Source organism: Vidua macroura, chromosome 2 (genome assembly GCF_024509145.1).
Source record: "Vidua macroura isolate BioBank_ID:100142 chromosome 2, ASM2450914v1, whole genome shotgun sequence".
In the NCBI taxonomy this organism is placed as follows: Eukaryota; Metazoa; Chordata; class Aves; order Passeriformes; family Viduidae; genus Vidua; species Vidua macroura.
In genome coordinates this window covers 2,052,459-2,079,530 of record NC_071572.1, presented here as the reverse complement: position 1 = coordinate 2,079,530, position 27,072 = coordinate 2,052,459, and the positions used below count along the sequence as shown (strand labels likewise).

Sequence of the window (27,072 nt, the reverse complement as noted above, 5' to 3'; positions counted from 1 at the left end):
GAGTTACGGTGTAGCAGCCAAAACTTTCACAGCTTTTGTGCCAGTTCTTGGCTTCTTTTTTCTTCTGTCATATTGGGACTGAAGGCACTTGAAATTATAGCTTGTGCTCACTCAAATGTTTATTATTTATCTGTGTCACAGTCTCACAAACCCTGAGTTCTGCAGTGTTCTACTAACAAAGCACAAAATGGCTAACTATCTTTCTATACAAGGCCTTTTAAGGATAAACTGTGCAATTCAGAAATGACACCTCAATTATTTTCACTTTTAACCCAATACCCAACCACCCGTGCCCGCAGTGGGGACTTTTTGATCCAATCCCACAAAACCACCCAAAGCCATGGAGAAGGAGGTGAAGAAGAAGGAGCAGCCTCCACCCTAAAACCTCCACCTTGCTTTCTATCCATTCCTGCATTCCAAACCCTTCAACTCTGAGTTTCCCACCCTGTGCTATCACACACTTCTATTCTAACTCCACACCTATAATCTCAGGTTTATTATTGAATTTTGGAAGCTTCTCCAGGGCCTCAGGTCAATGCAGTCTTCTCCTGGGGGTCAGGGCCTGGCAGCACAGAAAGTCCCAAATTCTCAGCACCCAGGGTTCCAACACTTTTATAATTTTTTCCCCTAAACCCAAGGCCTCTGAGTTTTTTTCTTCACACAGAATTGATTACCCTGAGAACTTTCGGCCTTCCCTTCAAGGAGCTCTGGGGCATGACTGATGAGATAATGCTTCACAAAAACAATGCTCCTGTATGCTTAAAAAACCAATTTATAACCAGCCCTTTGTTCTGTGCTGATAAGCAATTTATAATCCCCCACAATATTTATTCCCAATGCCTTCCACTCCAAGGCTTCCCAACCCAAGCTGTTCTGGGGGAGGCCAATGTCAAAGCCAGCCAGCATCGCCTCCCTGACTCCTGATTAACAATTAACAAGCCCATTATTGATTTGTCATTACTAACAACAGCTTTATGGGCAATTGTTTCCAGCTCCTTCAGCCTCAGAAGAGGCAATTTTTCAACTCTGAGAGTTTGAAAGGCAATAAGCAGCATTTCAGCAAATGTAGAGCTCTCCATATCACTTACAGTTGTCATTGCTGCTATGTGGAGAGCACTTAATTCAGATTTTATTAAAGAGACTTCTGGCTGTGAAATAAAGGAACTGAGGAACACTTTGCTGTGTCAGGTCTGTAGTTTATTTTCTCTGTATCCAATGCAGACATCACAAATCCCAGCCACAAACTCTGCTGCAGAAAATGAAAATATATTTTCTGACTTTATTAGTTTTTAGTACCAGAATAATTAAGTACCAGAATATAAATCAGTAATTATTTATTGATATATTAATGACACCAACTGATTATGTTTGGGTATAAATGGTGGATCAGTGCTACTTTTATTTTCACCTAATTCCATTTAGTTCTGACAGTAACAAATGTCTGTCCAACAGTGATTCTGATCTTGAGTCTCCCCCCAGAGAGATCACAGCAGCTCTAGAACAACCCCATCCTCTTTAGAAAACCCTGTGCAGCCTCCAGAACAGCTCTGGATCCTGGAAAATTCTACTGTGATGAGAGATAAGGCACCTGCTTCCTCATCCCAGCTCCATGAGACCCATGCCAGGGGAGAGGGAAAAGGGAATGATGGAATTAGGAATGAAATCAGGAAAATGAGCTCAGCCCCTGGAACCCATCCCCAGCTCCCTGAGCTCACCAGGGTTTGACAGTTTTGTCACTGACAAATTGGCCATGAGGAGCATCAGCACTGGAAGGCAAGAGGGCCAAATAAACGGGGGTCTCAGCCCCCTCATCTGGGGACTTGGTGGCCTTGGGACCTGCCATGTCTGTCCTGACCCAGCCAGGGCAGCAGGCATTGAGGAGGATGTGGTCACCTTTCCTCTGCTCGTTTAACAGCCGCGCTTGGATCCTGGACAAGACGGTGACCCCGATTTTGGACACCCCATAGGCAGTGTTTGGCCAGCCCTCTTTGTCATGGACATTTCTCTTGGTGTCTTCCACGAACTTGGCCATGAGCTGCACCAGCTCATCCTCAGTGATGGTGTCACTGTGGAATTTCTGCTGGAGCTCCTGGCTGCAGCCTCTCAGGGCTGAGCTGCTCACCATGCTGTAGACATTCACCACCCGACCTGAAATGAGAATAAAAACTGATTATTTTCACACATTTTAAGCTCTCACTGAAGTGAGGCTGCTCTCCAGTTCTGGATTCACTCCTCAGGTGAAGATCTGTAAAATATTTTATGTGGGTTGTTTTGCAGAGCTCCTAGAAAATCAGTTAAACTCAATGTTCTGATTTCTAATAAATACCATGAGAGGTAATTTAAGGTGTGAACCTGCAAAAGTTTCAGAGAAACCTCCAAGAAACAACTTCACAATCAGCAGGTACACTCTTACTACAGTTGAAATAATACCTGGAGATTTACAAATTTAAGGATTTATCTCCCAGCACTTCAGTAAGAGGAACAAGTCAGCTGAATGAGTAAATCACTCATCATCTCCAAAATTATGTTGCACTGTTTCTTCTCTTTCCTGATATTTCACAGCCATTCTGGTGGTGAATTTGGGGATTTAATCTTAAAAGCCACAGAAATTAATCCTGTTATTGGCATTATTAACATCAGTCATCCTTCACTGTAGTACCAGAGGACTAGACTGCAACTTTGGCACTGTTTCCCCTCTCCCCAAAATTCACTCACTCTGTTTATTCCTTCTCCCTCAGGATATAAAAACCTGTTTTTCATCTACTTGATTTCTTTTTTCCTTGAAAACCTCGATGTATTTAAATATTAGCAGAGACTACATTTCATTTATAGCAGCAAACACTTCACAGCACCACATCTGAAACACTGCTGCAGTGCCTGAGAGTGGACAGGATTTCCCATTGAAAAGGGCCAAAATTCAAACAAAACTCTTCCTCCACTTGTTCTGTTTCACTTACCATAAGGCTTCATGAGAGGCAGCAATTCTGTGCAAACATTCCTGGTTCCAAAAAAATTTGTCTTCAGTGTAACCTCAGCTTGGACTGCAAATGGAGTGGTGTCATGAACTGGTCATAAGAGGTAGGAAGGAAGGGGGAAAAAAATAACAAAAATGAGAATTGTAACACAGTTTGAATAGAAGTTACCAAACCCCAAAAGTTTATCTTAGTTGCTGTTTTTAATAATGAGAATATGATTACAGTCTGGGCAGGTGTTCATTGTCTCCAAATCCATGATAATTCAAAAGAGAAATTGTAACAGGTCATTATTTGATGTGGTTTTTATTGCAAAACATGTTTAATGACCCACACTCATTTGCAAATCACTCACTTGCATTTAAATCTCACACATGAAAGCAGATCATGACCCATGGCCAGGGTTATGGCAGGGGGAGAATTAAACCCTGCAGAACCCCAAATCCTGCTTCCATATCCTTCCTTCCTTGTGATAGAGAATCTCCTTACACCCCAAACCCCACTCCTGTGTCTAACAGGGTATGTGGTAACATCCTGAGCTCCCCTGGTTAAAGAAGCTTTATTAGACAACTCTTCCCAGGGAGGCTCATCCAGAAGACAACCACAGCTCCACCACCATTTGATACAAGAAGTTTTTGCTGGATTAAGGACTTTGCTGGACAAATGCAGCACAAAACCAAAATAACAAAACTTCACGGCAAATCTAATCTTTGACAGATGCAATAGCACATAATGCTACAACTAAGAAAGGAAAGCTTAAGTTCTGGGATGGCAGCAAAAATTGGTGAGGCAAGAAACAAGCTTGGGTAGAAATATCAATCTGGGAAGCAAAAATTAAAACTATGAGAGAAACATCACAGCAAGTTCTTACACAGATGTTTCACCCTCTGTGCTTGATACTCACAGCAACAGTTCCTTTATCACATCCTAAATGGTGTGACTGCTGACTCAGCTGCTGTCAGCTTGAGGAAAGTCAAGGCTAAACATCCGGAAGTGATATTTTAACTGCTGCTGGAATCTTTCCTGAGCACACCCTGAAGCTCAGACAATTCTATTAAGAGCTGCCACCCAATAAGCTGATCTGAAGCAATTTTCCTATAAAGCAACAGGCAAAAGAGTCAGAAGATCATCACTGCACCCCCACTCCATGACAAGTTCCCTACTCTCTTTCAGTGTGAAGCCATTCCCTCATGGAATGCCCCAATTAGGCCACCCCAAAGCTTCTCCTGTGCAGGTGAACAATGCCAGCTGTGCCAGCCTTTCCTCCCAGCAGAGCTGCTCCATCCTGGAGCCTCCTCTGGGCTCTCTGCAGCAGCTCCAGCTCCTCCCTGGGCTGGGACAGGGCTGGGACAGCTCTGCAGGTGGGCTCTCACCTGTGTGGTTTTATCTTCTCCATAAAACCATCAGCCAGACTTGTGATTTGCTCTGTCTGGAGCAAATGCTGATTCTGGATTTCATACACACAACAAAAATGCATGCTTCCACCTTGGAACTGATGTGTCTTTCTCACTTTCCCTGCCTTTCTGCCCACTGGGAGGTGAAAGGGTTAAATTCTTGCTCAGCACAGCAGGATTTGAGTGGCTTAGAGGTGACTGAATGGCCTGAGAAAGTTCGGGATAGCAAAGCCCACCCAGGGACAATAAAGGTGCTTGTTCATCAGCTGGAATCCCCGGGCAGATAATGCACAGAACAGAGCATGGGGGTGGAGAAGAGAGGAAACAGCTCCCTGAGGCACAGGGAGACATTCCCAAGGGAGATGGGCTCCCATGGCCCTGCTGGAACTGCTGGGCACTGAGGCAAATAACCCAACCCAGCCCAGCTGCCCTGTGTGCCTCAACATCTCCACGTGGTGCAAACACAACCCTCCAGGGAAGCACGTTCACAGAATCTTGGAATTGTTGCAGCTGGAAAAGCTCTCCCAGCCCATGGAGTCCAAGCTGTGCCTGATGCTCACCTTGTCCCCAGCCCAGAGCTCTGAGTGCCACCTCCAGGGGACACCTGCAGGGATGGGCACTCCAAAGCTCTCTGGGCAGCCCCTGCCAAGGCCTGAGCAGCCTTTCCATGGGGAAATTCCTGCTGCTGGCCAAGCTGAGCCTGCCCTGGCACACTGTTCTCACATCATCCTTAAGACAGGAAGTTTGCCCAAGCAAAAAGCAGCATGGCAGTGGCATGGAAGTGTTGCATGCATCGTAGGAATTTGCCTCCTGTTGACAGAGTGACCAAATTATCCTTTGTCTCCTTAAAAAGGAAAAAAGCCCAGAAGTTTCACTCCTCAGTTTGGTTAAAAGACACCTCATAGGTCCTTGAGGACTTCACCTCAAACCTAAGAACACACAATTGGACAGAAGCCAAAAGGTCCCCCCTAGGTAATTCACTAGGAAAAGAAGAGAACAAAGGAAATAATCGCTTTTGTGAAATGTTTTAGCAGGAGCAAGAACCTCTTGCCCTGGCTCGGGTTTTCTCTGCAGAGAGCTTTGTTATTTTGCCTTTTATTAAAACTTTTCTGTTTCCAACACTGTCTCAGAAGCCATCCTGCTAACCTTATGCCATCCGAGGTAGCTGGGCTATCTCGGGTGTGATACCTTTCTCTGAGAGCTTATGAGGCCTGGCTCGAAGAGATCAGCATCAGGCATCCACAGAACACAGGACTACCCCAAGAGAGCACTTCCTACCTTTGAAAGCGATGCCAGCGTTGTTCACCAGCACGTTGAGCCCTCCATACTTCTCCTTCAGGAAGTCCCGGAGCGCTCGGATGCTCTGCAGGTCATCGATGTCCAGCTGGTGGAAGAGCGGGCGCAGCCCTTCCTGCTGGAGCTGAGCCACGGCAGCCTGGCCGCGGCCGGGATCCCGGGATGTCAGGTACACATCCCCCGGGAACTGCTTGCACAGGGCCCGCACGATGGCCAGGCCAATCCCTTTGTTGGACCCTGTCACCACAGCCACCTGCACGCTGGACATTGTCCCCTCGGGGCGTGGGCCAACCTCACGGGAACTGTCAACAGCAAAGAAAAGCTCAGTCAGACAGACAAAATCGCTGCTTGGAAAGGAATTAAGAGTCGTGGGATGGTTTGGGTTGGAAGGGTCCTTAAAGATCATCTCATTGCCATGGACACCTTCCACTATCCCAGGCAGCTCCATCCGACCTGGCCTTGAACACTTCCAGCAGTGTGGAGCCTCCCTGGACAAGCTCTTTTTCTTTAAAATTCCGCCTTGGATTATGTGAAACTACATTCCTGTGCAAGCCGTGTAAATTCCTAAGGCAACACGAGGTATTCACAGAGAAATCTGGTGTTCGATGTTCTGAAGAAAGGCTAACTGGTGATGGGTAAAAAGAAGAAAGAAATGTCTTGACTAAAAAATGCCAGTGACTAATCTTTAGTACTAAATTAACTTTTTGTAGGAGTAAGCTCTTCTGCACTAAAATCTCACGGAAAGACTTTCTATCTTTCGGGAAGATTCAATTGGTTCAGCTCAAGTTTTGCTGAAAACTTCAGGCTTAAAACCTGAGCAACCTGGTTTAGTGCAAGGTATCCGTGTCCATAGCAAGGGTTGGAAGTGGATGATCTTTAAGGTCCCAAACAATATAAAAAAAAAAAAAAAAAGGATGGGGTAGCTTTATCTTCCAGGGCCAGGCAGGAGAAGCAATTACAGCCTTTTCGGGGGAAAACAGCAGAACACAGGCAGACTACAATGGTTGGTTATGTAACACAGCATCCGAAAACCTGCCTGCTGCTTTTCTAACCGATACAGTGCATTAAGAGAAGCTGCATTTCCCCCATAAAAGCAAGTTGAAACGCTGGGTTTGCCCCCTTTTGGCATTATAACCATCTCTCTCCCAAACTTCCTTGTAACCCTAAGCAGGCATCCAGCGAGTATATATCACTCCAAGAATCTCCAGAGAGACGTTCCAGGGTAAGGAGCGCCCTTCCCACCTCACCGCAAGCCTCCCTCTCTCCCCGCTCCTCTCGTCCCCCTCACGGGAGGGAACCCGCGGGCCGCCATGAACCCCGACGCCCTCGGGGGTGAAGGGTCCGGGGGGACACCCAGCACCCCATCACCCACCTCCAGCACCGCGGGCGCCTCTCCCTCGCCCCTCAGCTCCGCACGGCGAGGACAGAACGCGTTATCCCCAAAGCACAGCCACTGGCAAACCGCGGGGAAGGGAGACGGGGACGCCCCTAAGATGGCGGGGCAGCCCCGCCTCAGGGCCGGGAGAGCGGGCGGGGACTCGCGGAGAGGGACAGCGAGGGAATGTGGGTCCTTGTGTCCCCTTAGCAGGTGGGTTTGGGGCTCCGGGCAGCAATTCCAGCCCGGGAGAGACTCGGGAATCACAGTCTGGGCTGGCAGGGGAGGATGCGGTCGTGGCTCCCAGGGGAATGCGCGGGGCACTTCCCTCAGGAAGTTCCCGCTCCCGCAGCGCTGCCGGGGCCGTTTCTCTCCCTCCCGTCCTGGGGGTTGTGCCGAGCGGGGAATGGGGGTCTGGTTAGCACAAGATTCCCAGTTCTGGGCGTGGGATGGGATGATGGGCGATGGGATTTGGACTCGATGATCTCTGAGGTCTTTTCAACCCAAAGGAATGGGATAGGATGGAGGGCCGGCCTCTGGAGGAGCCCGAGCTCCTGTGGGTGATCCCGGCTCCCTCCGGCCCTCCGTCCCGGCAGGGAAAAGCTGCGCTTTGAGGTTCAGTTCGGGGCAGTTTTGGCACAAGGAAAGAGATGAGGGAAAGGTTCTCCCCCCAGAGGGTGCTGGCACTGCCACGGCTCCCCAGGGAATGGGCACGGCCCCGAGGCTGCCAGAGCTCCAGGAGCCTTTGGACAACGCTGCCAGGGATGCCCAGGCTGGGGTTGTGGGGGTCTGGGCAGGGCAGGGCTGGCACTGGGGGATCCCTGTGGGTTTTTCCTAACTCGGAATATTCCATAAATCTGTGAAATATCATCCCATCCCATGGGCAGGGACACCTTCCACTCTCCCAGGCTGCTCCAAGCTCCAAGCCTGGCCTTGGGCACTGCCAGGGATCCAGGGGCAGCCACAGCTGTGCCAGGGCCTGCCCATGCTCACAGTAATAAATTTGACTTTAAATGTTTCTAAACCAGTTATTTTAAAATTTATTTTAAATTCAGGTTGTCTAAAAAAGGCTAAATCTGTTGCTTAATATGAGGAAGAGCAGAGGTCGGACAGGTCGAAAGAGAAGAAGAAAACACTTGAAGAGTTTTATGGATGGAGGTATCATCATGCCTGGAAGTTAAATAATAAAATAACCAATTGTTCCTCAAGGTGTCATTTTATTATTTATATTTTCAAAAGCCTTTGTGCTTGGAAAATTTTTTTATAGGCAAATATCTGAGCGTTAGTTTACAGTCCCAAGCAGAGCACGGTGAATTTTCTGAGCTCACTTTTCTGTCTAATGGCAAATATTACATTATTCTAAAATTCCTTGGATATGCTGAATAACTCACACATTTCTGAGACCTCCCAGTGACCAGAGACCCCAAATTTATTTAGTTCAATTCCTTCTTGCTATTCTGTTATGCTTTAAAATGTCCAAAACACAGTTTTTCTGACTATACAGTAAAATGTTTATATTTCCTTTATTGTCCAACAGAATGCTCTTTCATAGCATTAATTTTTTTTTTCTATTTTTAGTCAACTGCAGTCACAAGCTGGAATACATTAAACTTAAGAAGTGGCTAAAAGAGAGAGGCTTTGAAGACAGTAATTTAAGGCCAGCAGAATTCTGGGGTAATGCTTTAATTATTTATCGATGGTACAAATTTCTGAATCTTCTAAGAGTTTTAGATTCTTGCTTTCCTTTTGAATTATGCCCCTGTCTGGCATCAGGAAAAAAAAAAAACAATTACTGATACTCTTCCAAGGATTCTTGGAATCTCAATTTAATATGAAAAAATACATATGGAGGCCTGAAAAAGCCAAAATTGGAAGTGTTAATAACACAGTTTTTGGAATTTAACCTTGTTATAACTTGTTTATCTTTTTATCCCCAAGCAAGTTCAGCAGAGAGCTGAGGTTCACTTAGCAATCTTTACAGTAAAGATTTATACTTATATTTAAAAATCTTTCTGTAGGTTATATTTTAAACATTTTGTGGTATTATAGACAGAGCAGAAATAATGGAATGGGTCAGAGAAAAATATTGTGACTAGAAATGCTAAAGTTTAGTTAAAACTCTGAAACCAAGAGCTGCAGCTGGTGCTGAAAGATGTGTTTGAGGAAAAAATGGAGAAAAAGAAGGTGAAGAATTGCTATAAGTGGGAAGAAAAAAGCTGAACAATTGCTAGAACTGGACAGCAAATGCTGCAGGATATGCAGGGAAAAGATCCTGAAAAATAAAGAGAATTGGAGAACAAAGAAGTGAGGTAAATCTGGAATAGTCCATAACTGAATTTATGTTTTGTAAGACATAGTGCCTGTTCTTTGAGAGCTTTTCCTTGCTGACCTGATCACAGATCACTGATTTTCTATATCTACATTTATTTACTCCTGCTCTTTGCTCCTTCTTCAGAGACAGGAAGGGGATTGATGACAACAAAAGCTCTTCAGGTGAGTGATGTTGTTTCTAATGCAGCTCTTCAGGTTTTTTTGACATTTAATGATTTTTGCAACAAGCAAAGCTCAGAGAAATCCATTGTGATTGTAATTTCTGACTTTTGGACTGTTGCAGCCATAATGTGAAACCACCAGTCCCCACAGTAATTAAATGAGTCTTTACACTTGATTTTTACTGGTTTTGTGGGTAATTTTTTTCCTCCTCCCTCAAAGGCAGGAGATCTGATTATTTCATTGCCTGAGAAGTGTTTGCTCACCACGGGCACTGTCCTCAGCAGCTGCTTGGGAGGACACATCCAGAAGTAAGTGACAAGTGACACTTGGTGGCTTTTTCAGCAGTAATAAATCCTCTGAAGGGGTGGTGGAGCTTTAAACGGAATATCCTGAGTGGTGCCAGCATTTCAGGGATGTGGAATGCTCAGATAGGGAATAAGTTTGAATAGTGAACATCCCCTTTTAGCTTGGCACGGCTGGAGAGAGAGCACAGGCTGGAGCTGGAGCTGCCTCAGAGCCTGCTTGGCCCTAAATGCCACTTAGAAATGTTTTTTTTTTTTGGGAATTTGTGACTCAGCTGCAATAGGAGAAGGAAGATAAAACTGCGCTGCAAAGAAAATTCGGAACAAATTGGAAATTTGGAAAATTTGGAACAAAGCCCCATGCTGGGCATTGAGTACTTGTGTATCCTAAAAAACCCAACCCAAGGAGTGAACCTGAAATTGTTACCAAAACCAGCTTTTATTGCCCCTTTAAATCAGCCAAAGGACTTGGAGATGAACTACAAAGAAGTTTGAAATAGAAGCTGTTTATAACTTCCAGAGAGGTCTGAGAGAGGTGAAACACTGCTCTGCTCCTTTCCCATCTCTCCTCTGTGGGTCTGCTGCACTGGTATTTTATTATTTTTTATTTTTATTTCTATTTTCGTTTTATTATTTAATTATATTTTATCTTTGATTATTTAATTTTTTTATTATTATTAAATTATTTTGGTTTTATATTTGTTTTTATTTATTTTTTTAATTTTAATTTTTATTTTTTTACATTTTTATTTCTATTTTATTTTTATTATTTAATTTTCATATTTATTTTTATTTCTATTTATTTTTATTTTTATTCCTATTTGGTTTTTTAATTTTTATTATTATTTCTATTTCTTTTTTTAATTTTATTTTTTAAATTTTTATTTTAATTTCTTTTTTATTTTTATTTTTTTAATTTTAATTTTAATTTTAATTTTATTTTTATTTTTATTTTTTATTTTAATTTTTTAATTTTAATTATACCTGTTTTTTAATTTTTAATTTTAATTGTTATTTTTCAATTTTATTTTTATTTATATATATAAATATATATAAAATTATATATAATTTTAATATATTATATAAAATTTATATAATATATATAATTTATATTATATATAAATTATATATATAATTATATATAATTTTAATTTTTAATAGTTTTATTTTCATTTTTATTGTTTTATTATTTTAATGTTTTGCCTTTTTTTTACTTTTATTTTATTTTTCTTCCCCAACAGATGGAAGCCCCCCGTGTCTCCTTTGCTGGCGCTGTGCACGTTTTTGATAGCAGAGAAACACGCTGGGGAGAAATCTCCGTGGAAGCCCTACCTGGATGTTCTACCCAAGGCTTACACTTGCCCTGCTTGTTTGGAACCTGATGTAATAAATCTGCTCCCAAAACCCTTAAAAAAGGCAGCTCAGGAGCAAAAAATGATGATCCAAGAGCTGTTCAAATCTTCCAGAGCTTTCTTCTCTTCCCTGCAGCCTTTATTTGCTGAGAACACAGGAATCATTTTTAATTTCAGTGCTTTGGAGTGGGCTTGGTGCACTGTAAATACCAGGACAATCTACATGAAACACCCACACAGGGAGTGTTTCTCCCTGGAGCCAGATGTTTATGCACTGGCACCGTATTTAGATTTGCTAAACCACAGCCCAAATGTTCAGGTAAGAAGCTCAAAACAGATCAGGAAATTTCTTTATTTTTATAAAGTGCACTCTGTCAATGCCAGCTGCATTTCTGTGATGGGTGATGAGTGTGGGGAGGGCAGGGAGAGGTGTCACAGGGGGAGAAATGTCTCAGACCCTCAGGAACTGGAGTGCCAGGACACAGGGAATGGCTTCCCAGTGCCAGAGGGCAGGGCTGGATGGGAGATTGGGAATTGGGAATTGGGAATTGTTCCCTGGCAGGGTGGGCAGGGGCTGGGATGGAATTGCCAGAGCAGCTGGGGCTGCCCCTGGATCCCTGGCAGTGCCCAAGGCCAGGCTGGACACTGGGGCTGGAGCAGCCTGGCACAGTGGGAGGTGTCCCTGCCATGGCAGGGGTGGGATGGGATGTTTAAAGTCCCTCCCAACCCAAACATTCATTTTATTCTGTATTTCTATAATTCAAATATTTCAGTTGATGCAGCAAAGCCAAGGTACAGGGAGACCCTACAGTGGCTGGGGGAGATTTGCATCCAGAACAGCTTTTGGGAAGAGCCTCTTGTAAACATCCCCCTAATCTGCTCCTAAAAGCAAGACAAATTCCTTGTCCTGACGAAAATTCCATGGTTCCTGTGTTACTTCACCTCTGGCTGAAGCCTCAGAGCAGCCTGAGGGGAGTGCAGAGAGAATTTCCAACTTCTCTCAGGCTCTGGGTGCCACCACTGAGCTGGGGCAACACAGGAGAGGCCAAACTGTCTGTGTTTGCAGATCTGGGGTCTCTCCAAGAAGTCCCCACAATTGAACAAGAAGTTCAATCCTCTGGGGTTTCAAAATTCAAAAGGTTTGTTTCCTTTTTCACCCTACCAAGAGTCAAAACCTTTTATTTTTCACTCCCTGAAGGTCAAGGCTGGGTTTAACGAGCAGACAAGGAGCTATGAAATTTGGACAGATTCACAATGCAAAAAACACCAGGAAGTTTTGATCTGCTATGGACCTCATGATAATCAGAGGCTGCTGCTGGAATATGGATTTGTTGCCATGGACAACCCTCACAGCAGTGTTTATGTCTCAGCAGGTTGGATTTATGGACTGTCTGAGCATGGAAAGGCACAAAAACAGATAACTGAGTGTGTAAATTCTCAAGGAGTAGAAGAGGGTTTGCATAAAAATTAATGATTTAATTTTTTCTTAATTAAAAATAGTTTTTGTTATAATTTTTTTTAAAAAATTGTGATTATTAACAACATCTGTGTAGAGATTCCAGGTGGATGTCTTAGATTGCACCATTGAGGATTGAAATCCAGACTCCACAAACTGAACTTCCTGACTTAAATTTGAGTCAGGATTTCTGTTATAAGGACACAATCCTGGAGAATGCTGATAGCTTTTGAGAATTCTGAAAAGTTCACCAAAATTTAACAGGTTTTGATCTTAGTCCTACATGAAAAATATGGTTGAAATCTTTTTTTGGAATTGATGATTGTGGTTTCTCTTACATATAATTTATTAAAATATTTAAACTGTATTTTCCTGCAGATACTCTACTCAAATATTTCTCACCACTGGACAAGCAGAGAAAGGCCAAAGTTTCCATTCTAAAGGATCATGATTTCCTAGAGTAAGTATCTGTAGTTTTTCTTTTCCTGATGAGAATTTATTCAGTTTTTCTGGGAGTCAGATTTTGCTTCTAGTATCAAAATCCAACAAAAAAGTACAATTACTTGTTTTTTTAGCAAACTCACTGCTTGGCAGTGATGGAGAAGCTGTAAACACCAGTATCAAAGCTGGAGATCTTCCATGGCTGATGTGTCTCAGGAAGAAAACTCACTCTAAAGCTCAGCTTAACTTCATCTCATCCCTCTGACTTTGTAGGAACCTGACCTTTGGCTGGGAGGGACCATCCTGGAGACTCCTCACAGCCCTCAAGGTGCTGAGTCTGGCAGCAGATGAATTGTAAGTTGGAGCACCCTGAAGATTTATTTGGTGGATGTGCAGGTGCCTTTTGCTTGGATTTCATGGAGTCACCAGGGTGGGAAGAGCCCCTCAGGATCACCCAGTGCCACCCCAGTGCCACCAGCATCACCCCAAACCCTGTCCCCAAGGCCACATCCAGACTCCTCTGGGACAATTCCAGTGACCCCAAACCTCCCTGGGCAGCTCATCCCAAGGCCTGACCACTCTGCCAGGGAAATTTCCTTTCCCAATCTCCACCCTGAGCTATCCCTGGTGCCATTTGAGGCCATTTCCTCTCATTTTTTCCCTGCCCCTCCTGTCAGGAGCTGTGCAGAGCAATGAGGTCCCCCCTGAGCCTCCTTTTCTCCAGGCTGAGCCCCTTCCCAGCTCCCTCAGCTGCTCCTCCCAGAATTTGTTTCCAGCCCCTTCAATATTTTCTGTTTCCCCTCACTCTTTGCTCTCTGCTGGCTGTGAGTGACACACTGGTACAATTTTTGGATCTCCTGTGTCTGTCTTTGTTGACCCCAGGTGAGAAGTGAAAAGAAGAAAGGCAGAGAATACCATTGACTGTAAACTCACTCCCCCATTGCTGCTTTGGTGCTTTTCTTTCTTGTATTTTCCCTTTCTGTTTCAAGCCCCAGATATTCCCTCAAGGTTCAGGCTCCAGGCCTTTTTCCTGTTGGTTTGATGAAATTTTAAATGCTCTTAACCTGGCTTGATTTCCTTGAGTCATGTGTTCCACAGGCTGGAATTCCAGGGCTAAGGAAGTTGCTGAAATTCATCTCCAGGGACTCTCAGTGCACTTGGAGCATTTATTCCAAATATCAAATCTGCCTCAAACATCAAGGGTGGAAAATGATTACCTGCACTTTGCTTGGGATAAATGAAATGAGGGGATAAATTAATGAGAAAAGGCTTCTTCAGAGTTGTTTGTGCTTTGAAGATTCATTGCTGAGTGGAATAAATTGATCTAAGAACTAAAAATAAATCCCTGGGGTGGGTTATGAGCCCAGGTGAGGGCCAGGGCAGCAGAGGCATGTTTGGCATCCAGCTGGGGAGTGCAGCAAATAATTCTGTATTCTTCAACCATTTGGGTTCCAGTGCCTGCTGGAGGAGGGTCCTGCTTGGTGATGTCACTTCAGCCAGGAATCAACAGCAGGCTTTGGGTACAGCAGCAAAAATTTGTCAGTTTTTAATAGAGGAGACCCAGCACGTCCTTCTCCAGGTAATTTGGAAAAACCAGGGAGCTCAGATTCCTTTCTCTATTAGAACAATGTCATTTTTGGGGTGAAAATTTTGATGACTATTCCCTTTTTTTTTTTTTTTTTTTTTTTTTTTTTTTTTTTTTTTTTACTACTAAAGTTTCTCTTGTGGAATTTAAAAAAAAACACTATCGTAACATAATCAATAAAATCCTTACAGATTCCCACAAATTTTCTCTTCAGGTCCTATTAAATAATCAAAATTTTGAATCATTTCATCCCATTTGTCTCAACTCCAGATTTCCCAGCTGAAAAGGGACAAAGAGAACCTCAAAACCCACCTGGCTTTGGTGGAGATGCTGCGCTCAGAAGACCTCAAGATCCTTCAGAAATCAGCTGAGATTCTTTGCAACTTGAATTTAGGAACAACTTGAGCCCCCTGGAGCTGTGACAGCTGTGATTGCTCAGGGATTATTGCCAGATTATCACTCTTTTAATGGACCTGAACAGCACAGAATAATTTAAAAATTCACCAGAGTAATTTTGTTCTTTGCTGACCTTCACACAAAAGGTTCTGCTGAGGTGGAGAGCTCGAGCTCCTTGGTTTGGAGAAAAGAGAATTTTTTAAAGGGCATTTCAGGGCAGGACCCTTATTTAAGCTGCAGAAACTTCATTTGGAATTGGGATTCTCTTGTGATTCTTTTCCATGATGCGATTTTTAAAAAGTGCTTATTTTTGTAAATATATGATTTCATTTTCTACAAGCCTTGTCTGTTTCATTTTTCTAAAATCCTTTCTGGAGCTGGAACTCCATTTCTTACATCCTTGAGGCCAATTTACCTTCAGATTTGCCTAAATTATGTTTTTAGGTCACTTGCCACCATATTTTACACTCTAATCAGTCTCATTAAGCCCTGATCAGTTTAGATTGGATATCAGGAATTTTTTTTTTTTTCATGGAAAGGGTTGTAAAACATTGGAACAGGATACCCAGGGAAGGATACCCATCCCTGGGAGTGTCCAAAAACGTGGATGTGGCACTTGAGAACTTGGTTTGATGGTGACCATGGGGTGATGGTTGGACTTTGAGCTTAAAGTCTTTTCCAGCCTTAAGGATTCTGGGATTCTCTGGCTCTGAAGTGCCTCCAGAGATTCCTTTGGATTTGGGAATGCTGTTCTGTAGGGAATTCTCACCAGTTTGCCTCCAGGTCCTCCTGTGCCACTGACTGGCTCAGCCCTGCCCCTCTGACTGTTTGACCTTCCTTTAATAAACCTTTAATAAACCTTTTCATTCTCTAACAGCAGCTGTGTTTCTAATTTTACCATTTTATCACAAAATGGTGCCAGAGTCAAAGGAGATAAGGATGTTTGGCTGGTTTATTTCTCTTTTTTTTCTGAGGATGGTTATTTTAAGAACAGCTCCTGTACAATGTGTCTGGCGAGGTGAATACGAGTTTGACAGGAGTTGATTTGCTTTTGCTGGGGGCTCCACATTTATTCCAGGTGCTCCTGGAACTCCTACACACCCTCCAGGGAGAGCAGGAAAGAAGGCAGAGCACAGCAATTTATGTGTATATATAAAAATATACCTTACATTTAAATTTAAGCTTAAACTTTTTTGATTCAACCTAAATTATGTGCAAGACAGAGCTGAGGTGCCTGAGGAAGCAGCAGCCCTGGAGTGCTCTCTACCTGTTTTACAGACTAAATCAAGATTTCAGAGTGAAAAGTCTCCCTCTCAGCCTCTACTTTGAGCTGCAAACTGCATCTCCTCAGTGATGTGCTGTTAGCATTTCACTGTGTTCCCTGAGAAAGGATTGAGCTGGGATCTTACTGTGGGAAAAGAAAAAAAAAAAAAAAAAAAAAAAAAAAGCCACAACTTGATTTCCCTCTTGGTATAAATTCCCTTTCAGATTCAACCTGCAAATCTGAGCATCAGTGAATAAACTCAGCTTCTGCCCAGGAGTGATACAAACCTGGGCCAGAGCAGGGCAGGGAGTTGGATTCTCTCCCAGCTTGTGCAGTGTTACCCAAAAAATGACATTGAGGGGTTGGAGCTTGGCCAGAGAGGGCAAAAAAAAAACAAAACTGGGAAAGGGCTGGAAACAAATCCTGGGAGGAGCAGCTGAACTTGGGGGGCTCAGCCTGGAGAAAAGGAGGCTCAGGGGGAGCTCAGTGCTCCCCACAACTCCCTGACAGGAAGGGCAGGGAAAGGAGGAGAGGAAATGGCCTCAAATTTCATTCCTAATTGGATATTAGGAAAAAAAAATCCCTGGCAGAGTGGTCAGGCCTTGGGCTGAGCTGCCCAGGGAGGTTTGGAGTCGCTGGAATTGTCCCAGAGGAGTCTGGATGTGGCCTTGGGGACAGGGTTTGGGGTGATGCTGGTGGCACTGGGGTGGCACTGGGTGATCCTGAGGGGCTCTTCCCACCTTGGTGACTCCATGAAATCCAAGCAAAAGGCACCTGCACATCCACCAAATAAATCTTCAGGGTGCTCCAACTTACAATTCATCTGCTGCCAGACTCAGCACCTTGAGGGCTGTGAGGAGTCTCCAGGATGGTCCCTCCCAGCCAAAGGTCAGGTTCCTACAAAGTCAGAGGGATGAGATGAAGTTAAGCTGAGCTTTAGAGTTGGATGTGGCCCTTGGGGACAGGGTTTGGGGTGATGCTGGTGGGGCTGGGGTGGCACTGGGTGATCCTGGAGGGCTCTTCCCACCGTGATGACTCTGAGAGCTGACGTGGGAATTCACTCAGTGGCTGCAGTGAAGACACACTGGGTTTGTTTAGGTAATAAGAGCCACCAGATTTCATGTGATAAGAGCGCGAGGTAGAAATAGCACAATTGATTTCTTTCATTTTTTAAAAGAGGTGTTGATTTAGTGCAGTCACTGAAGTCACTGAAAAATTATAAACATGAAGCCTCCTGACAAAAATCTTTGCCCTGTCAGTTTATGTCAGTAAAACATGGATTTCCTTTGATCTTCAGCAGAAAGTGGCTCCCACTTGAGAGTTTTCTCCTGTAATGTGTGGAGCTCATCCATCACTGCTGAGTGCCCTCAGGCCTGTCTGGGCTGGGACAAGATAAGGGAGTATCAACTTCTCAGCCTGATAATTAAAGCTTTTAAATAAGCTGTGAAAACACTGCCAGGACGACGTTCCCAAAGAAAGAGCTTTTAAAAATGACGTTATCCAAAAAGTGCCACACTTGGGCAGAGTTTGAAATGATTGCTTGCAGTCAGTGACTCAAGTGATGGATTTAATGTTCTCTGGGACACAGAGAAATATCCCCCCCAAAAAAACAACTTTTGTGGGTTTCTTTAAACAGTAACAGGATCAGGTTTCTCAGAGAAGCTGTGGCTGCCCCTGGATCCCTGGAAATGTCCAAGGCCAGGCTGGATGGGATTTGGAGTAACCTGGCAGGGGGTGAAATAATTTGTAATGTCCCTCCCAACCCAAACCATTCCAGAAATGGTAAGAAAAAAAATATATTTCCAGCTCATTTCATTGTATGTTCTAGTGGATATCTGTAGTCCCAGAATTCAGGTTTAGGAAGCACTGCAGTGAAGGGTATTCAGGGGAAACCCAAAGATAATTGATCCCAAATCAATTGTACAGCAGGTAAAACCTTTTGTAATGCAATCTCTGTGCTGTCCACTAGATGATGCAGCTGCACTGCAGAGAAATGAGGAATTGCAGTAGATCCACATCCAATTATAATCCTATTTACTGTATTACATTTATTGCCTTCAGTGATATACCACAACTGTATTTAGATAAATAGTTCAAAATGTCATTTTCTTTCTGCTCTGAAAGTGAAACACGAAGGTTTGTAGTCTTTTATCTTAGTTTTATTGGAATTTAACTTTGTTGTTGCTCCTCTCACAAGTTTCCTCATGGCATTCCTCTGGGAACTGTCACTCAAGACAGAGTTCAAATCATTGCCTGGACGATCTTGAAGGTCTCTTCCAACCTTGATGATTCCATGAACTCCACTCAGATGGTTTAATGAGTGGGATTGCGGTGGAGAAATGTCTGTTCCTGTGTTTTATTCCTTCAGAATTAGGGGCCTGATGGATCTTTGGCACACATCCCTCTCAATAATTTCCTTGGATGGAGCAGATTGAAACATTTCCTCTGACTGGAGGGATTTTGGAGAAGAGAAACGTCAGGGTGACCTCAGTGTGGCCTTCCAGGACCTGAAGGAGCTGAAAGAAACATGGAGAGAAGCATTTTCCAAGGTCTGGAGGGGCAGGACACAGGGAATGGGTTCCCACTGCCAGAGGGCAGAGTTAGATGGAATTTTTATGGGAACTTTCAGTCACCTGGACTTAAAGAGATGAATAATGATTCAATGAGTTGTTCCATGGGGATGGGAGGGAAAATTACCCATAAAATAGAAAAGAATGGGATTCAACATTCACCTGTTGAGACTCCTGGAGCATCATTTGGGGAAATCAGGGAGGATGATTGGCATGAAACCCTTGGTGGGTGGAGGGGCTTTGGAAGCAGGATGAGCAGAGGGCTGGAGCAGCTCTGCTGGGAGGAAAGGCTGGCACAGCTGGCATTGTTCACCTGCACAGGAGAAGCTTTGGGCTGAGCTCAGGGTGGCCTTGCAGGGCCTGGAGGAGCCCCAGGAAAGCTGGAGAGAGACAATTTCCAGGGGATGCAGGGACAGGACACAGGGAATGGCTCCCAGTGCCAGAGGGCAGGGCTGGATGGGAGATTGGGAATTGGGAATTGTTCCCTGGCAGGGTGGGCAGGGGCTGGGATGGAATTGCCAGAGCAGCTGTGGCTGCCCCTGGATCCCTGGCAGTGCCCAAGGCCAGGTTGGACACTGGGGCTGGAGCAGCCTGGCACAGTGGGAGGTGTCCCTGCCGTGGCAGGGGTGGCACTGGGTGGGCTTTGAGGTCCCTTCCCACCCAAACCATTCCATGATTCCGTGATGCCGGAGTTGGGCTGGAGGAATCACCAGCTGAGCTCTGCACCCCTTGCAGACATTCCAGAGGCTCTGGATGTGCTCCTTTAGAGCTCCCTCCTGCCGGGGCTGCTCTGGCAGGAGCTGGCAGGGACAGCTGGGCCCTCGTGACCCCTGGCACGCAGTGATGAGGGGACAAGGGACACTCTCAGCAGGAGCCTGGTGCCACTCCTGGCTCTACCAGCCTGCCCGGGCTGGCATCCAGAGCTTGTCCAGAAGAAGCCAAGAAGGAATTGTGTGGGAAATGGATTTATAGAAATTTTTTGAAGTTTAATAGAAGGTTTATATCGTGTGTATACAAGGTTTATATAGGTATATATGGTGTGTATAAAAATAAGTTTATTACAATAATTATAGTGTGTTGAAACATAAGTTTATATACATTTAAGTTTATATAATTAATTGAATATTATATTAATTATGTATAATTATAACAGAATTAAATTTATAGACATTATTATAGTGACAATATTAGTAATAGTATTAGTAAGTAGTATAGTATTAGTATTAGTAATAGTATAATATAATATTATTTTATTAATTATAGATAATTAAGTTTATAGACATTATTATTGTGACAATATTAGCAATCGTGCCTTGTGTACTTCACTGTACACAACAATCAATGAACAATAAATTTATAGTGTACTGTAATTAATAAATAATTGGCTTCCAATTGTGATGGCGTGAATGATAACGTCTGTATTGTCCCACACTTCTCATGAGACTGAAAATGGAATAAAAGTTTTTAAAATGCCTCTCAGTTGCCCCATCTCTGGGTCAGAAAAAGGCTTAATCCAACAGAATTTCAGGGAATTTGTGTGTCGTTCCTATAAGATAAGCTCTGCATGGACAGGGATGGAATTTTGGGGAATTTGGGTGTCCCAGGGATGGAATTTCAGGGAATTTGCATATCCTTCCCACGAGATGAGCTCTGCAAGGACAGAGATGCTTGGTGAGCAGAGGATGTTGGGGAGGGATCATGAGGGACCTTTTGGCATTTTTTGGCAGTGCTGGAGCCTTTTAGTTGTACTGGTCCAGCTGGGTGTGTCACTGCTCCTTGCACAGATGGATATGGACACAGATCCCAGGTGGGAAATCTCTCATTTCCCATTCCAGATTTCTGTTGTATCACTTTGTCCCAGAATTCCAGAATTTTTTTGGTTGGAAGGAACCTTGAAGACCATCCAGTTCCACTCCTGGCAAGGGCAGGAACACCCTCCACTGGAAAAATCAGTCAGGGAGTTGTGGAGAGCAAGAAAAAAAAAACAAGGAAGAGAGAAACTGCACTGAAAAAACCGAATTGTTAAACATTCCTAATTTCCAAATAAAATGTTTTTGTTAGAGAAAATGGGCAGAGGATTGTGAAACAAAGAAACCCCAGACCCCTGCAAAATGAAACAGCATGAAAAATGTTTTTAATGCACCCACAATCTCTGGAGCTTCCCCCCTGCTTTCCCCACTGGTCCAAGATTTGGATGTAAGTCAATAACAAAATGCAACTGTTGAGTGTCAAGGAGGGGGAAATGGGAGCGTTCCTTGGATAATTCACAGAGCAGCTGCTGCTGTTGGGTTGTTTTACTTAGAAAAAGATGCTGCTCCCCTTGGGAGGAAGAGACAAATTTCTGCTAATTTGGTGTTCGAGGGGCAGCAGGGTTGTGATGCTCTGTGGGCCCAGCAGACAGCAAAGAGGACACAAGGACTGAGACAAACACTCCTGACAGTTTAGATACAAATGTGCAGCTAAATGGACCCAAATGCTCTGTCTAAAAGGAGAAAAGTCAAGAGAGAACTAACAGTGACTTACTTAAATCATTCTTTAAACACAGTTGGAGGGCCTGAGCTATTTTTACCTGTCTTGAAGCTCTCCGTGATTAATAAATAATTAAAAAATACGGAATATCCTGGTTCTTACTGGTTGCAGCTGATTCGTAAATCAAGTGCTGGTGGCAGAAAGCTCCAGCCTCTTTTGCCCTCTGCCCACTTCAACACTGGGGAATCATTCCCTCCATTAACGCCCTGAAATTTCTGAGGAATGATGTGGAACAGAAGTCCCAGCAGCTCCTCCTTTGTTTATAGCCAGAAACTCTCTGGCTGCTTAACAGAACATGAAAACCAGTTCCTTTCCTATTACTGTCAAACAAACTTCGCCTCCCCGCTCGCGTCCCGCGGGATTTGTCGCCGGCAGGAAGCGCAAGCCCAACCCTGTGAGTACAGAACTTCCAGTCACTTCAGAGGGAGGAAAAGAACCCTTTCATCATGTTCAGTTTTCTCCACTGCTTTATTTCACTTAAAACATCACTCACTACCAAATGGTCTTTGTCAGGACTAATTGGCAAGCGCTGGAGGCGCTTTTCGAGGCTGTCTGGATGGAAAATCTCAAAGCTGTTGTCTGCACTGAAAGAAAATATTGCATTTGATCTTTTTATGATTCCTGCAGACATGATGTATGTCTGCATTCCTCTGCCTGAGGAATTCTCTCTGTTTGGGTTTCTCTGCCTTTCAGTGACAGGAAGTAGCACTTCACCCTCATTTTGCAGTATTGTCTGGGAATTAACCACAACATAACAGTAATGTACATTTTCTTTTTGTGCTTCACAGAGGTCGGTTTTTATTAGCCATTTATTGTGGTTTTCTCGTTGGCAAGTGGCAGATTGTCTCAGTGATAGCTGTGGCTGTTGCATTTCAGCTGGGTTTGTATTTAAACATGGATTTTTTCTGGTGGTCCTTCCTAAGTGATGTCCTGCTCTGAGATTCCCGTGCCATAAATCAGCTTTTCCCTACTGCAGTTGTACAAATGTGGCACTGCCCTGGTCACCTCTGCCCCTGAGATGTTTGGTCACCCAGAGAAAGGACAAGACAGAAGGTTACATTAAGCCTGTGGATCATAACTGCAGAGCTGGCACAGAATTGTGGAATCATGGAATGGTTTGGAAGGAACCTTAAAGGTCAGACAGTTCCATGGCAGGGACACCTTGCACTGTCCTGGGCTGCTCCAAGCCCCAGCGTCCAACCTGGCCTGGGACACTTCCAGCAGCCACAGCTGCTCTGGGAATTCCATCCCAGCCCCTGCCCACCCTGCCAGGGAACAATTCCCAATTCCCAATCTCCCATCCAGCCCTGCCCTCTGGTGCTGGGAGCCATTCCCTGGTTCCTGTCCCTCCATCCCTTGTCCCCAGTCCCTCTGCAGCTCTCCTGGAGCCCCTCCAGGCCCTGCCAGGGGCTCTGAGCTCTCCCTGGAGCTTCTCCTCTCCAGACTCTTGGGAATGGCACAGAATCATCAAAGTGGAAGAGACTTTCAGGATGTTCCAGTGCCACCCCAGCCCCACCAGCATCACCCCAAACCCTGTCCCCAAGGCCACATCCAGACTCCTCTGGGACAATTCCAGTGACTCCAAACCTCCCTGGGCAGCTCAGCCCAAGGCCTGACCACTCTGCCAGGGAAATTTCCTTTCCCAGTCTCCAACCTGAGCCTCCCCTGGTGCCATTTGAGGCCATTTCCTCTCCTCCTCTCCCTTGGGACACGGCAGGAGACACCAAACCCCGTCTCAGTGGATCTGGCAGATTCAGACCCCTTGGAAAAGGGAATTTATTAATTTTGTTGCCTATGGAACAACTTGGTGCAATGACACACAGTGCAGAATTCAACAATATGAGTATTTTTTAAATTTTTGTGCCTGTTGGGCCACATCTGCCATGACTCTGTTGATTGTCACTTTTTCACAGTTCCCAAATTAATGCCACATCAGAGAGTGCTAAGCCAACAGCACAATTAGTGAACAAACCCATGTGAGATTGTGAGGAAAATTAAAGGCAAGCTCTGCCAGTCAAAAGTTTTGTGGGGCCTGTTTAGTGATTATCCTCTGGCAGTTACTGCTGTTTTCTTGTAAATCTTATTAAGAGTATTTAGGGATGTTTTGCTTTATTTTTGTCACCAATCAGCAGAACATTAAGTGCACAAAAAGCCCTTTGTTTTTCTCCCTTCTGCTGACATGAGGAGCTGAAGACTCTGAGATGTGGGTGAGAAATGATCAGGATTTTATTAAAGAAGTGTTTCCACCAGAAGGAGACAGTGGAATGCCAGACCCCACAGAGTGTCACTTTATTCTGATTTTGTGCAGGGCTGCGTGGTCAGAGAAAAGGCAAGAGAAGCCCAGACACCCATGGAGATGTTGGACCATCCAGCAGATCAGAGAATCCCAGAATCTCAGATGCTGGGAAAGATTTCCAAGGTCATCGAGTCCCAGCTGTGCCCCGTGCCCACCTTGTCCCCAGCCCAGAGCTCTGAGTGCCACCTCCAGGGGACACCTGCAGGGATGGGCACTGCAAAGCTCCCTGGGCAGCCCCTGCCAAGGCCTGAGCAGCCTTTCCATGGGGAAATTCCTGCTGCTGGCCAAGCTGAGCCTGCCCTGGCCCAGCCTGAGGCCGTTCCCTCTCCTCCTGTCCCTTTTTCTGAGCCCTGTCCTGGCTGTCCCCTCCTGGCAGGAGCTGTGCAGAGCCACAAGGTCCCCCCTGAGCCTCCTTTGCTCCAGGCTCAGCCCCTTCCCAGCTCCCTCAGGAATTCTCCAGCCCCTTCCCAGCTCCCTTCCCTGCCCTGGACACGCTCCAGCCCCTCCAGGTCTCTCCTGCAGGACCAGAACTGGGCACAGCCCTCGAGGGGCCTCTCAGAGCCAGCCCAGAGGGACAATCCCTGCCCTGCTCCTGCTGGACACACAATTCCTCACCCAGCCCTGCTGCCAGTGGCCTCTTGCCCCCCTGGGCACCCCTGGGCTCGTGTCCAGCCCCTGGCACCAGCACCCCCAGGGCCTTTCCCAGCTTTCCAGCCCCTCTGCCCAGCCTGGAGCTCCTGGGGTTGTTGTGACCCAAGGGCAGGACCAGCCCTTGGCCTGGCTGACCCCATCCCATGGGCCCAGCCTGTCCTGGTCCATCCCAGAGGCCTTGGCCACATTCCAGCCTTTTCTCCAGGAGTGGATTTACCCCGTTACAGATTTATTCCTCACCTGAGCCACTCCAAAGTTCGCTGGCAGATTTAATTTGGGGGTTTGGCTGCCTGCAGGGTACAGGTGTCACCTTGGGACAGTTGGGTTGTGGTGGGTGAAAATGCTGGTTCAGTGCTCAGCAAGAGCCAAAACTGAATGAACAGAGCATTTTTTGTGCCCTTTATAACTCATGGATGTACATCCTTATAGACAGGAAGAATAGAATAGAATAGAGTAGAGTAGAATGAATAGAATAGAATAGAATAGAATAGAATAGAACAGAATATGGTATGATAGAATAGAATAAATAAATACTAAGTACTATATTAATAAATAATAAAATATGAAAATATAAAATTATGATATAACATAATATAGAAATAGAATAGAATAGAATAGAAATAGGTTATGATATAACTTAATATGGGAATAATATAATGTAATATACAATGTAATACAATTGTATAATATAATATAATATAATATAATATAATATAATATAATATAATATAAATATACAAATATAAATAACACACACTGCTTTGGGCATCACTTCTCGAATCCAGCAGAATTAAAGAAAAGAGCAGAGATTGAAGTGATCCCTGTAGAAATTAAGATTAAAGATAGAAATTCCCTTAAGTTTGGGAAAATGGACAAATGGGGTAGGAAAGGGTCACGATGGGCGCCTATAAAATCCTGAATAGCACAGAGAAGGCAGATAGGGAAAGCTGAAATCTTCTTTCCCAAAACACAAGCAGTAGGGGGTGCCTGGTGGGATCATAAAGCCAAAAAACCAAAGGAAAGAGCTTTTCCCAGCAGTGTGGAATTGGTTCATGGAGCTTTATTGCCTCAAGATGTCCTGGAGGCCAAAAGGAGAAACTTTTTCCAAAAGGGTCGGGACAGGGACAGCGCCAATGGTCTGGATGCAAACTGGGACAAGAGCATCACTTTGTTCTCTGTTTTAGGCTTTTCCCTGGAGTCTGTGTCCTGCCTGGACACTGGCATGGATTCTCTCCGTTCCCATACAGAATTGCTGTTTCTCTCTCTGGTTTGGGAAGCTGCCAGGTGATGGTTTCCTCAGCCCTGATGCTTTTGCCGCTCTCTCCCTTCCAGTTCTGTGCCCACTAAAGGTGTGTGATGTGCCTGGCAGCCACAGATCGGGCGCTGGGTGGGATTTCCACTTCCTGAATGGAGAGAAGCACGGAGTGGTTTGGGTTGGAAGGGACATTAAAATCATCTCATTGCCACGGGCAGGGACACCTGCCACTGTCCCAGGTTGCTCCAAGCCTGGCCTTGGACTCTTCCAGGGAGGGGATATCCACAATTTCTCTGGGAATCCTGTGCCAGGGCCTCCCCACCCTCACAGGGATTTACCCTGTACAAATCCCTGGGTCTGCTCTAAGCTCTCTGACTTTGTGACTTAAGGCCAGGCTTAACAACTGCTCAACACTTTTATTTTTTCAGTCTTAAGGAGCCTTTCTTGGGTAAATCCTTTCAGGGTTTGCAAGTTTGACTTAGTCATGATGAGTTTTTAAAGGGAAAAGGACTGGCACTGTGTCCTACTCCTTCAACTGCACATAATTGAAAATCCAATAGGGTTTGAAAGAAAAACATGACCTGTTTAGTGGATTTTAGTGGCATTTTGGGACCTTAAGATCCCAATCATCCATCTCAAAACCAAGTGTTTTATTCTTCCTTATAATCCTTCCTTATATGTTTTATTTCTTCCTTATAATCCTCCAGATGTGGCTCAGTGTGCATCTTACACAGATTTTTTATTCCTTAATTTTTTTATTTTTTTTTTTAAGAGTAAAGGATAATGAATACTTGGGTTAAAATTCTTGGTGTGCACAGCTTGGATTTGGTGCTCCACCACTTATCTGCATCCAAAAATATTTTTAAGAAGCTCTTGTAAGGCTTGCAGGAAATGTACGTGAGCTTTAAATGTCAGGTCTGGAGGGAGTTGAGAAATATTGCAATTGTTTTTGGGTTTGGACTTGTGTGATTCATGACGCGAATGGGGGTCTGTTCCTTTTCCTGCTCTTCCCAGGATCCTTTTGCAATTTCTCTGAAATAAAATTCTCCTCTTTGTGCTGTCCTGGTGTTGTTTTAAGGCAAAACCAAATCATCAAGTATGGGATTGTAACTGGGGAGACAGAGAGGGAACTAAGCAGGGAATAGGATTAGAAAAGCTGACTTTTCCCAGGTTTTTCATGAGGAATTCACTGTGAGAATTGCAGCAAAGCCAGTACAGGGTCCTCTGGATGCTCTTATGGCTGTAAGGAGAGCAGATCTCAAAATCAATGGGAGGGTCCTTCAGCATCACCCAGTGCCACCATCATCATCATCACCCCAAACTCTGTCCCCAGGGGCCACATCCAAACACCTCTGGAACACTCCCAGAGACAGTGACTCCACTGATGCCTTGTGAAGGCTGAGCCAGAGCAGAGGGACAGAGCTGAAGAATAAATAGGGATTTAT

The 27,072-nt window shown here is 44.7% G+C and overlaps 2 protein-coding genes across 4 annotated transcripts; one reads left to right on the top strand and one right to left on the bottom strand.

The window, feature by feature from the left end:
- Positions 1-1,175: 1,175 nt before the first annotated feature.
- Positions 1,176-7,141, bottom strand: LOC128803855 (carbonyl reductase [NADPH] 1-like). The gene is made up of 4 exons (XM_053971156.1): positions 7,035-7,141; positions 5,645-5,964; positions 2,958-3,065; positions 1,176-2,148 (listed from the first exon to the last, which is right to left on the bottom strand). The coding sequence occupies exons 2-4, from the start codon at positions 5,928-5,930 to the stop codon at positions 1,712-1,714; spliced, it is 831 nt and encodes a 276-aa protein (XP_053827131.1). The 5' UTR covers positions 5,931-5,964; positions 7,035-7,141; the 3' UTR covers positions 1,176-1,711.
- Positions 7,142-7,162: 21 nt separating this feature from the next.
- Positions 7,163-15,401, top strand: SETD4 (SET domain containing 4). 3 transcript variants are annotated; one of them, XM_053971154.1, is made up of 12 exons: positions 7,163-7,250; positions 8,093-8,195; positions 8,616-8,711; positions 9,493-9,530; positions 9,750-9,838; positions 11,074-11,215; positions 11,321-11,503; positions 12,383-12,557; positions 13,019-13,100; positions 13,355-13,435; positions 14,537-14,660; positions 14,937-15,401. In XM_053971154.1, exons 2-12 carry the CDS (start codon positions 8,126-8,128, stop codon positions 15,069-15,071), a joined length of 1,215 nt encoding a protein of 404 aa, XP_053827129.1. In that variant the 5' UTR covers positions 7,163-7,250; positions 8,093-8,125; the 3' UTR covers positions 15,072-15,401. The 3 variants fall into 3 exon arrangements, with proteins under 3 accessions (XP_053827129.1, XP_053827126.1, XP_053827130.1); XM_053971151.1 differs by having other exon boundaries at positions 11,074-11,503; XM_053971155.1 differs by lacking the exons at positions 7,163-7,250; positions 8,093-8,195 and adding an exon at positions 9,056-9,346 and having other exon boundaries at positions 8,631-8,711; positions 11,074-11,503.
- Positions 15,402-27,072: the final 11,671 nt, after the last annotated feature.